The sequence below is a fragment of the Nerophis ophidion genome, linkage group LG04 (assembly GCF_033978795.1).
Source record: "Nerophis ophidion isolate RoL-2023_Sa linkage group LG04, RoL_Noph_v1.0, whole genome shotgun sequence".
Lineage (NCBI taxonomy): Eukaryota > Metazoa > Chordata > Actinopteri > Syngnathiformes > Syngnathidae > Nerophis > Nerophis ophidion.
Genome location: NC_084614.1, coordinates 12820966 through 12833951, shown reverse-complemented (window position 1 = coordinate 12833951; position 12986 = coordinate 12820966). Strand labels below are relative to the sequence as shown.

Genomic DNA, 12986 nt, shown 5'->3' with positions numbered 1-12986 from the left:
AGCAGTGACTCACGAGGCGTGGATGTGGGACGCGCACACACGGGACACTCCATTAGGCACACCGCACTGCTGCGTGCACCCACGCCAACATCATCCCGTCACTCATCACGCCTTTGTCATATATAGACGATCTTTAAATGGCTAATTTTATTAATTAATGCTGTATTGGAGGTTATGCAACATTTGTTTTACGTCACGCAAAGCAAGTGTTGTTATTGTGCGTGTTTTATTTGTGTCCTCCCAGCAGACGACGAGGCTTCCCGGGTGGGGGCGGGGCGAGAGGGAGAATCTCATCCTGCCGCAACCATATAAGGGCACTTCCGGCGGGTGAGTGCGAAAGAAGAGAGTTTTGTCACGTTTGCAGGCTGGACGCTTTGAAATGTTGCCGTCTTTGATCAAATATGAATCCATTCTGTCCAAACCTGACTCACAGGACATCCACGCAGGCAGTGAATGTCCCCTTGCCGCCATTTCGAATGGTGCAGGGCCGTAACTACACGTGATAGGGGCCATCATCCCCCTAATAGCATAAAATAGAATAGAAAGTACTTTATTGATCCCTGGGGGGAATTCAGCACCACAGTTTGCTCACAATAAACAATGATAATAATGAATAATATGATATATGAATAATATGAATATGTTCTACAATGATAAATCGTTAGTTTCAGCAAAAATTAAATTGTCATTTCACAATTAATAATCCATCCGCCCATCTTCTTCCGCTTATCCGAGATCAGGTCGCGGGGGCAGCAGCCTAAGTAGAGAAGCCAGTCCGGCGTCTGCGTATGCTCGCCAGCAACTCCAACTCAAACAACGTGTCTCGGACCGGCTGCTGCTAATAAGGGCGACGGTTGATTAGATAACCAATCCCAGCTGCGCAATCCACTCACCTGCCGCTGCCTTACACACCCCGCTCCGCGGCCGGCCCGCAGGCCACGCCCCCCTCCACACACTGGTTCCTCCATTTTCAAGCATTCACATAACAAATGAGCTAGCTTGTATTCCAAATTTAAAGACACAAAGATATGAAACTTGTTTGCCTCTACTGCCTTTATCCATCCATCCATCTCCTTCCGCTTATCCGAGGTGGGGTCGCGGGGGCAGCAGCCTAAGCAGGGAAGCCCAGACTTCCCTCTCCCCAGCCACTTCAACCAGCTCTTTCCGGGGGATCCCGAGGCGTTCCCAGGCCAGTCGGGAGAGATAGTCTTCCCAACGTGTCTCCTTCCCCATGGCCTCCTACAAGTCGGACGTGCCCTAAACACCACCCTATGAAGGCGTTCGGGTGCCATCCATATATATATATATATAGATAGATAGATAGATTGATAGTGCTTTATTGATTCCTTCAGGAAAATTAAAATTCCAGCAGCAGTGTGCAGAGTTGAGATCAATTTAAATAAAAGTAAAAAGTAAATAATGGGGGTTTAAATGTAAACAAAATAGAGAAATATTACAATAAGAATAAAAACTAAAAAGCAACATTGGGAATAACAATATAACAGTAAAATAAGAATATAACAAGACAAAGTAGGCAGTAGTGACCATGTTATGAAAACGTATTGCACTGTTATTGTTTTGCATCCCCTGTCATCCTAGTACCCCCCGCCCCCCGCCCCAGAGAGGAGTTGTACAGTCTAATGGCGTGTGGGACAAAGGAGTTTTTGAGTCTATTAGTCCTGCACTTGGGATGAAGCAGTCTAGCACTGAACAGGCTCCTCTGGCTTCTGATAACGCTATGCAGAGGGTGACTGGCATCATCCAGGATGCTCACTAGTTTGTCAACAGTCCTCTTCTCTGCCACCCTCACCAGTGAGTCCAGTTTCATTCCCATTGTAGAACCGGCCCGCCTGATCAGTTTGTCATATATATATATATATATATATATATATATATATCCATCCATTTTCTACCGCTTATTCCCTTTTCGGGTCGCGGGGGGCGCTGGCACCTATCTCAGCTACAATCAGGCGGAAGGCGGGATACACCCTGGACAAGTCGCCACCTCATCGCAGGGCCAACACAGATAGACAGACAACATTCACACTCACATTCACACACTAGGGCTCATTTAGTTTTGCCAATCAACCTATCCCCAGGTGCATGTCTTTGGAAGTGGGAGGAAGCCGGAGTACCCGGATGGAACCCACGCAGTCACGGGGAGAACATGCAAACTCCACACAGAAAGATCCCGAGCCTGGATTTGAACCCAGGACCTTCGTATTGTGAGGCAGACGCACTAACCCCTCTGCCACCGTGAAGCCTATATATATATATATATATATATATATATGTGTGTGTGTGTGTGTATTTGTGTGTATATATATATGTATATATATATGTGTATATATATATACATATGTGTGTGTCTATATATGTATGTATATATATATATATGTGTATGTATATATATGTGTGTGTATATATATGTACTGTATATATACATATATATGTGTGTGTGTGTATATACATATAAATGTGTATATATATGTATATATATATATATATATGTGTATATATATATATATATACACACACAGTCATGGTCAAAAGATTATATATATACATATATATATATTTATATATTACATATTTTGTTTTTTCCTATAAACACATTTTTATTTTTTATTTTTTTACAAAAACAACATAACACTTAAAAAAAACACAATACAAATATTATATATATATATACATACACACACACACAAAATATGCAATATTTCCAAAAATGAGTTGGTAATTATTTTTCGTTGTAATTTCATAGAAGTCTTTGAGCTGCTCTTTGTCTGATCACTCACCTAGGACCTGTTTGTCTTGGGAGACCCTACCAGGGGGCTTGAAAACCCCCAGACAACATAGCTCCTAGGATCATTGGGACACGCAAACTCCTCTACCACGGTAAGGTAGCAGCTCAGAGAACCCAGATTTCCCTCGCCCGGACGTGGGTCACCGGGGCCCCGCTCTGGAGCCAGGCCCGGAGTTGGGGCACGATGGCGAGCGCCTGGTGGTCGGGCCTGTTCCCATGGGGCCCGGCCGGGCACAGCCCGAAGAGGCAACGTGGGTCATCCCTCCAATGGGCTCACCACTCATAGGAGGGGCCATAGAGGCCGGGTGCATTGTGAGCTGGGCGGCAGCCGAAGGCAGGGCACTTGGCGGTCCGATCCTCGGCTACAGAAGCTAGCTCTTGGGACGTGGAACATCACCTCACTGGGGGTGAAGGAGCCTGAGCTAGTGCGCGAGGTAGAGAAGTTCCGGCTGGATATAGTCGGACTCACCTCGACGCACAGCAAGGGCTCTGGAACCAGTTCTCTCGAGAGGGACTGGACCCTCTTCCACTCTGGCGTTGCCGGCAGTGAGAGGCGACGGGCTGGGGTGGCAATTCTGGTTGCCCCCCGGCTCAAAGCCTGTACGTTTGAGTTCAACCCAGTGGACGAGAGGGTAGCTTCCCTTCGCCTTCGGGTGGGGGGACGGGTCCTGACTGTTGTTTGTGCTTACGCACCAAACAGCAGTTCAGAATACCCACCCTTTTTGGGTACACTCGAGGGAGTACTGGAAAGTGCTCCCCCGGGTGATTCCCTTGTCCTACTGGGAGACTTCAACGCTCATGTTGGCAACGACAGTGAAACCTGGAGAGGCGTGATTGGGAAGAATGGTCGCCCGAATCTAAACCCGAGTGGTGTTTTGTTATTGGACTTTTGTGCTCGTCACAGTTTGTCGATAACAAACACCATGTTCAAACATAAGGGTGTCCATATGTGCACTTGGCACCAGGACACCCTAGGCCGCAGTTCCATGATCGACTTTGTAGTTGTGTCATCGGATTTGCGGCCTCATGTTTTGGACACTCGGGTGAAGAGAGGGGCGGAGCTTTCTACCGATCACCACCTGGTGGTGAGTTGGCTGCGATGGTGGGGGAGGATGCCGGACAGACCTGGGAGGCCCAAGCGCATTGTGAGGGTCTGCTGGGAACGTCTGGCAGAGTCTCCTGTCAGAGAGAGTTTCAATTCACACCTCCGGGAGAACTTTGAACATGTCACGAGGGAGGTGCGGGACATTGAGTCCAAGTGGACCATGTTCCGAACCTCTATTGTCGAGGCGGCTGATTGGAGCTGTGGCCGCAAGGTTGTTGGTGCCTGTCGTGGCGGTAATCCCAGAACCCGTTGGTGGACACCAGCAGTGAGGGATGCCGTCAAGCTGAAGAAGGAGTCCTACCGGGTTCTTTTGGCTCATAGGACTCCGGAGGCAGTGGACGGGTACCGACGGGCCAAGCGGTGTGCAGCTTTAGCGGTCGCGGAGGCAAAAACTCGGACATGGGAAGAGTTCGGGGAAGCCATGGAAAACGACTTCCGGACGGCTTCGAAGCGATTCTGGACCACCATACGGCGCCTCAGGAAGGGGAAGCAGTGCACTATCAACACCGTGTATGGTGCGGATGGTGTTCTGCTGACTTCGACTGCGGATGTTGTGGATCGGTGGAGGGAATACTTCGAAGACCTCCTCAATCCCACCAACACGTCTTTCTTTGAGGAAGCGGTGCCTGGGGAATCTGTAGTGGACTCTCCTATTTCTGGGGCTGAGGTCGCTGAGGTAGTTAAAAAGCTCCTCGGCGGCAAGGCCCCGGGGGTGGATGAGATCCGCCCGGAGTTCCTTAAGGCTCTGGATGCTGTGGGGCTGTCTTGGTTGACAAGACTCTGCAGCATCGCGTGGACATCGGGGGCGGTACCTCTGGATTGGCAGACCGGGGTGGTGGTTCCTCTCTTTAAGAAGGGGGACCGGAGGGTGTGTTTCAACTATCGTGGGATCACACTCCTCAGCCTTCCCGGTAAGGTTTATTCAGGTGTACTGGAGAGGAGGCTACGCCGGATAGTCGAACCTCGGATTCAGGAGGAACAGTGTGGTTTTGGTCCTGGTCGTGGAACTGTGGACCAGCTCTATACTCTCGGCAGGGTTCTTGAGGGTGCATGGGAGTTTGCCCAACCAGTCTACATGTGCTTTGTGGACTTGGAGAAGGCATTCGACCGTGTCCCTCGGGAAGTCCTGTGGGGAGTGCTCAGAGAGTATGGGGTATCGGAATGTCTTATTGTGGCAGTCCGCTCCCTGTATGATCAGTGTCAGAGCTTGGTCCGCATTGCTGGCAGTAAGTCGGACACGTTTCCAGTGAAGGTTGGACTCCGCCAAGGCTGTCCTTTGTCACCGATTCTGTTCATAACTTTTATGGACAGAATTTCTAGGCGCAGTCAAGGCGTTGAGGGGTTCCGGTTTGGTGGCCACGGGATTAGGTCTCTGCTTTTTGCAGATGATGTAGTCCTGATGGCTTCATCTGGCCGGGATCTTCAGCTCTCACTGGATCGGTTCGCAGCCGAGTGTGAAGCGACCGGAATGAGAATCAGCACCTCCAAGTCCGAGTCCATGGTTCTCGCCCGGAAAAGGGTGGAGTGCCATCTCCGGGTTGGGGAGGAGACCCTGCCCCAAGTGGAGGAGTTCAAGTACCTAGGAGTCTTGTTCACGAGTGGGGGAAGAGTGGATCGTGAGATCGACAGGCGGATCGGTGCGGCGTCTTCAGTAATGCGGACGTTGTATCGATCCGTTGTGGTGAAGAAGGAGCTGAGCCGGAAGGTAAAGCTCTCAATTTACCGGTCGATCTACGTTCCCATCCTCACCTATGGTCATGAGCTTTGGGTCATGACCGAAAGGATAAGATCACGGGTACAAGCGGCCGAAATGAGTTTCCTCCGCCGGGTGGCGGGGCTCTCCCTTAGAGATAGGGTGAGAAGCTCTGCCATCCGGGAGGAGCTCAACGTAAAGCCGCTGCTCCTCCACATCGAGAGGAGCCAGATGAGGTGGTTCGGGCATCTGGTCAGGATGCCACCCGAACGCCTCCCTAGGGATGTGTTTAGGGCACGTCCAGCTGGTAGGAGGCCACGGGGAAGACCCAGGACACGTTGGGAAGACTATGTCTCCCGGCTGGCCTGGGAACGCCTCGGGATCCCCCGGGAAGAGCTAGACGAAGTGGCTGGAGATAGGGAAGTCTGGGCTTCCCTGCTTAGGCTGCTGCCCCCGCGACCCGACCTCGGATAAGCGGAAGATGATGGATGGATGGATGGAGTTGGTAATTACAGCCTCCATTAGGTCAATAATTCATGTCAACACTCATTTTGATGCATTATTATTTTCGGAACAACGACAGTTTAGTCACGAGACAAATAAAGTTACTTATTTTGGAGTGTTTTCATTTCAAGAGCAAATGCATTTGTGTGTGTGTGTGTGTGTGTGTGTGTGTGTGTGTGTGTGTGTGTGTGTGTGTGTGTGTGTGTGTGTGTGTGTGTGTGTGTGTGTGTGTGTGTTTTTCAGGTGACCTGAGGTAGTCCTTATGGTTGCCTGGTAACCAAGTTTGTGGGTTGTTTCACGTTACCACTCCTCTCCTCTGACTGCGTCTCGGCTGCCACTGCTGCCCCGGACGACTGACCCGCCAGCACCTGCAGGATTTCAACAGCTCCCAGGGAAGAAGAAGGTCCAAAGATGCAGGCGCTGCTGCTGAAGATCTCCTGCTCCACAATCCTGCTTCTGCTGCTCACGTCCTCCGTCTGCTCCCAGTCAGGTGATGTTTATGCACTACTACTAGAGTCATATTACATTATAGTCTTTAATATAATACTACTCAATATTACACTGAAGTCTTTTAATATGATAATATTATACTAATAAATATAACACTCAATGTTACATTATTTCAAATGAAAACAGTCATCGTCCAATATAACAGTTTTTTTTTTCCCGCTGCTTCCAGACTGTTCTCAAGCCCAATCATGTGACCTGTGTGTTGGCGACTCCATGCTCAACCTGACCGGCTGCGTCTGGAAGCTTTGTCCTGATGGTGGCGCTCACACACACACACACACACACACACACGCACACACACACTTGCACTGACCTGTGACAATAATTCCACCAACATATAACTGCTGCTACATGATCTGTTTGCAGCATGTGAATTATTTAGCATGCCAGGAACACACACACACACACACACACACACACGTCTCATTGGTTTCCTCATAAATGATCAGAAATCACAAAAATCCCCTTTTTGTGCTGCACTGCCAACACACACACACACACACACACAAATCCTAACACCTAAGTCTTGTTGGTGCCCTCATAAATGATCAGAAATCACAAAAATCCTGTGCTGCCAACACACACACTAATTGTTGTGGTTCCCGTGTCAGGTAACGACACAGGCAGGTGTGTGTTCGACAAGGGAAACGTGGCGGACAGCTCCGGGAATTGCAGCTGGACCCGGGTGTCGGAGTTGTGCACAGGTATGACAGCTCACTCACCACTAGGTGGTGCTGTTTTTTCCACTTTTGTCTTTTTATATTCAATACAGAGCTGGCACTTCAAGCAGAATTTTCTTTTGCAACCTGCTATTACATTATTTACATTTTTCTTTTCTATCTATTTATTTCTAATTTACTTTAATTCAATTGTTTTGAATTTTTTTAAATTAGTTTTCTTTGTTTATTTATTTTTCTTTTATAAAAAAAAGTGCACTTTGTGATATGAAACCCTTTTCATACTTTTTAAATAAAACTTCAATGTATTTATGTCTTTTTATATTCTTTACAGAGTTGGCTTCACTGGCACACTGCATACTTTTATTTTATAACCTATTGTATTTTTTATTATTTTAACTTAAATTTTTAATTATTATCCAAAAAATAATCATAGTTTAATTTATTTTATCTACATTCATATTGAAATGTTTATTTCTAATTTTGTTTTGTAGTCGTTTTGTCGAATTTTGTTTTGTTTATTTAATATAATTTAATTAAATACAATTTTTTTGATTTATTTTTCTTCTTTTTTTCTTTGTTTATTATAATTAGAAAAAATATATTTACCTTTCTTTCAGAAAAAGGTGCACTTTTTTATATTAAAACAATTTTCATACTTTTTTTTATAAAACTTGAATTTTATTTTGTTTTTTACTGAAACAAAATAAAATTCATGGAGAAATAAATTATTTACGGTTAATTTTTTCTAACTAAAAACAACACATTTAAGGGAATTAATACATAAATTTTCATATCTAAAGCGCGGACAAAGTTCATGTTCAGGGAAATGTGTCATTATATATTTTTATTAGTGACAGAGCAGGAAGGGGCTTGCAACATTTTGGAGTAAATAGTGAGCGTGGCTATCATGCCATTTATATATATATATACATACACACATGGAATTTAGGTTTTATTTATGTTAAATTTGTTATTTTGCACAAAAAATTGTTACCTTTCAATTTCTGTGAATTTGTTTTAGTACAAAGGATGCATTAAATTGTATTACATTAAATTAAATTAAATTAATGTATTTATGTGCTAATTAAATAAATTAAATAAATTGAATTAAAGAAAGTTAATGTATTTATGTACTAATTAAATAGATTAATTACTTGTACAATTAATGTATGAATATACTAATTAATTGATTCAAATTCAAGTGCTAAATTACTTTAATTTATATTTAATCTAATTAATTTAACTCAGGGGCTAAATTAAACATGACTACATTTCAATTAAATTCATTTAATTTTGGCGCGCCTGTAAATTGAATAGAATTGAATACAATAAATTAGTTAAATTGTATTACATTGTTATGTATAATCAAAATGTATTAAAACAATTCGACTCAAAAATAAATACATTTTTCCTCATACTAAACACTTTATCGATCCTTTTTGTTTTGTTTTGTAAGAAAACATTTTAGCAGCAGCAGCTATGCAAATAAAGCAGGTTAAATTACAAAAAAAATGCATTTGACCCCCTAAAAAAATATCTCTACTGAGGACAACACAATTAATTACACGTTTGTTATCTATTCTGCAAACAGCGCCTCTGCTGGCTGCTGCCATGTTGTGCACTTCATTTTTTTGCTGCAAAAACATCTCTATTCGATGGATTAACACACACACACAGACACGCACACACACGTTGTGCACTAACAGTGTGTGTTTTCTTCCTCCAGTGGTGGAGACGGTGGCTGAAAAAGGAGGTGACTCAGGTAAAATTGTGTTGTGCCCCATCCCCCCCCTTTACCTGCGTCATTACCTCACAAGTGCTGAGTAATTCTCTAAAGCCCTTCACGCACTTTTATTCTTGTATTTCTTACCTTCTTGGGACCTGAGAAAAATGCCTACCTCTTTAGGACCACCCTTTCTAGATATATAAAGATTCGCATTTACAACATGAATTATATATACAAAATATGCAAATATAAAAACGCTTGTTATGAAGATTGAGTTGGAACTTCACAAGGAAAAGGTCACAATTTCACAAGAAAAGTTTAGAATGTGGGCAAATTTATTAAAAGTGTCGTAATTTTACTTGACAAAAGTCAAAATTTTATAAGAAAACTTAAAAACGTCGCCAATAATATTACAATAATCTGAATTTTTTCTCGGCAAAATGAGGACAAATGTCATCATTTTGCTCAAAAAAAGGTCAATATCTTACGAGAACAACAAAAAGTTGGCAAGATTACGACAAAAGTCAGACTTTTATACGACAAATGTCACCATTTTGCATTAAAAAGTAATAATTTTACATGAAAGAAGTAATAATTTTATGAGAACATATTTCAGTTTTACAGAAACAGAAAGAATGTGAGAAATTGTTCCCAAATTTATAGGAAAGATGTCGACACATTGTGAGAAAAAGACTGCTTTTAGTTAATATTTTGTGTGTAATTGGGTTTTAATCATCATTATTAACTTCAAGTTATTACAGTATGTCTCTATATACATATTTATTTATTTTTAAATACATTTTGGCCAAAGGGGGCGCATTTCAATTGCTTACACACACTTGTTATTTCATATGTTGGCCAGAGGGAGAGCACTTTTCAAAGTGACACACAGTCAATTTGAAAAACCCGTCCTTTTTGGGAGCACCCTTTCTAGATATATAAAGATTTGCATTTACAACATGAGTAATATATACAAAATATGCAAATATAAAAACGCTTTTTATGAAGAATGAGTTGGAATTTCACAAGGAAAAGGTCACAATTTCACAAGAAAAGCTTAGAATGCGGGCAAATTTATGAAAACTGTCGTAAATTTATTCGACAAAAGTCACCATTTTATAAGAAAACTAAAAAATGTCGCCAATAGTATTATTATAATCAGAATTTTTTCTCCACAAAATGAGGACAAATGTCATCATTTTGCTCAAAAAAAGGTCAATATCTTACGAGAACAACAAAAAGTTGGCAAGATTACGACAAAAGTCAGACTTTTATACGACAAATGTCACCATTTTGCATTAAAAAGTAATAATTTTACATGAAAAAAAGTAATAATTTTATGAGAACATATTTCAGTATTAGAGAAACAGAAAGAATGTGAGAAATTGCTCCCAATTTGATAGGAAAGAAGTCGACACATTGTGAGAAAAAGACTGCTTTTAGTTAATATTTTGTTTGTAATTTTGTTTTAATGATCATTATTAACTTCAAGTTATTACAGTATGTCTCTATGTACATATTTATTTATTTTTAAATACATTTTGGCCAAAGGGGGCGCAATTCAATTGTTTACACACACTTGTTATTTCATATGTTGGCCAGAGGGGGGAGCACTTTTTAAAGCGACACAAAGTCAATTTGAAAACCCCCTCCTTTTTGGGAGCACCCTTTCTAGATATATAAAGATTTTCATGTACAACATGAATAATATATACAAAATATGCAAATATAAAAACGCTTGTTTTGAAGAATGAGTCGGAATTTTACAAGGAAAAGTTCACAATTTCACAAGAAAAGCTTACAATGCGGGCAAATTTATGAAAAGTGTCGTAATTTTACTCAACAAAAGCCCCCATTTTATAAGAAAACTTAATAATGTTGCCAATGAAATTATAATAATCAGAATTTGGACAAATGTCCTTTTGCTAAAAAAAAAGTTACTATTTTACGAGAACAACAAAAAGTTGGCAAGATTGCGACAAAAGTCAGATTTTTATACGTCAAATGTCACCATTTTGCATTAAAAAGTAATAATTTTACATGAAAAAAAAAGTAATAATTTTACGAGAACATATTGCAGTATTACAGAAATCGAAAGAATGTGAAAAACTGTTCCCAATTTTATGGGAAAGAAGTCGACACATTGTGAGAAAAAGACTGCTTTTAGTTAATATTTTGTTAGTAATTGATTTTTAATCTTCATTATTTACTTCAAGTTATTACAGTATGTCTCTATATACATATTTATTTATTGAATTAATTTTGGCCAAAGTAGGCGCATTTCAAATTTTTACACACTTGTTATTTCATATGTTGACCAGAGGGGGAGCACTTTTAAAAGCGACACACAGTCAATAATTTTCATTATTTACTTCAAGTTATTACAGTATGTCTATAAGTACATTTTACATCTTATGTGCATTTCAATTTCTTACACACACTTGTTATTTCATATGTTGACAAGAGGGGGAGCACTTTTCAAAGCGACACACAGTCAATAATTTTCATTATTTACTTCAAGTTATTACAGTATGTCTATAAGTACATTTTACATCTTATGTGCATTTCAATTTCTTACACACACTTGTTATTTCATATGTTGACCAGAGGGGGAGCACTTTTAAAAGCGACACACAGTCAATCATTTTCATTATTTACTTCAAGTTATTACAGTATGTCTATTTGTACATTTTAACATCTTATGTGCATTTCAATTTCTTACACACGCTTGTTATTTCATATGTTGACCAGAGGGGGAGCACTTTTAAAAGCGACACACAGTCAATAATTTTCATTATTTACTTCAAGTTATTACAGTATGTCTATATGTACATTTTACATCTTCCATCTTATGTGCATTTCAATTTCTTACACACACTTGTTATTTCATATGTTGACCAGAGGGGGAGCACTTTTAAAAGCGACACACAGTCAATAATTTTCATTATTTACTTCAAGTTATTACAGTATGTCTATATGTACATTTTACATCTTCCATCTTATGTGCATTTCAATTTCTTACACACACTTGTTATTTCATATGTTGACAAGTGGGGGAGCACTTTTCAAAGCGACACACAGTCAATAATTTTCATTATTTACTTCAAGTTATTACAGTATGTCTATATGTACATTTTACATCTTATGTGCATTTCAATTTCTTACACACGCTTGTTATTTCATATGTTGACCAGAGGGGGAGCACTTTTAAAAGCGACACACAGTCAATAATTTTCATTATTTACTTCAAGTTATTACAGTATGTCTATATGTACATTTTACATCTTCCATCTTATGTGCATTTCAATTTCTTACACACACTTGTTATTTCATATGTTGACAAGAGGGGGAGCACTTTTCAAAGCGACACACAGTCAATAATTTTTCATTATTTACTTCAATTTATTACAGTATGTCTATATGTACATTTTACATCTTATGTGCATTTCAATTTCTTACACACACTTGTTATTTCATATGTTGACAAGAGGGGGAGCACTTTTCAAAGCGACACACAGTCAATAATTTTTCATTATTTACTTCAAGTTATTACAGTATGTCTATATGTACATTTTACATCTTCCATCTTATGTGCATTTCAATTTCTTACACACACTTGTTATTTCACATCTTGACCAGAGGGGGAGCACTTTTAAAAGCGACACACAGTCAATGTGAACAACCCCTCCTTTTTAGGACCACCTTCATTTTGATGGACATTCTCTATTAGATGCAATGTTACTGTGACCATGATTTATGTCACACCTCCTCATATGGAAGCTACTTTTCGTTCTTGATGTCTCAAGAAGGGTAGAAATACAATAACACACACACACACACACACACACACACACACACGACAGTATCATCCTGTGTTAACGCTGAGAAGGAGAAAACAACAATGGCGTTTGTTCCCCGGCCGCCCAGGTGAGGGCGGGAAGGCGGAGGCCGGGCCGCGGTTA

The 12986-nt window shown here is 41.0% G+C and overlaps 1 protein-coding gene across 2 annotated transcripts in view; it reads left to right on the top strand.

Annotated features, from left to right (window-relative positions):
- The first annotated feature begins 242 nt into the window (after window positions 1-242).
- cd164l2 (CD164 sialomucin-like 2) overlaps window positions 243-12986 on the top strand; it is a 17474-nt gene continuing 4730 nt past the window's right edge. Inside the window, exons 1-6 of one of the 2 annotated variants that reach the window (XM_061897083.1) lie at window positions 243-327; window positions 6352-6598; window positions 6788-6874; window positions 7230-7322; window positions 9025-9060; window positions 12952-12986. The exon at window positions 12952-12986 is cut by the window's right edge and continues 125 nt beyond it. In XM_061897083.1, the coding sequence (XP_061753067.1) occupies window positions 6520-6598; window positions 6788-6874; window positions 7230-7322; window positions 9025-9060; window positions 12952-12986 (330 nt within the window). In that variant the 5' untranslated portion in view covers window positions 243-327; window positions 6352-6519. Of the gene's footprint in view, window positions 328-6148; window positions 6599-6787; window positions 6875-7229; window positions 7323-9024; window positions 9061-12951 lie in introns of those variants that run through there. The other variant, XM_061897084.1, reaches the window with a different exon arrangement.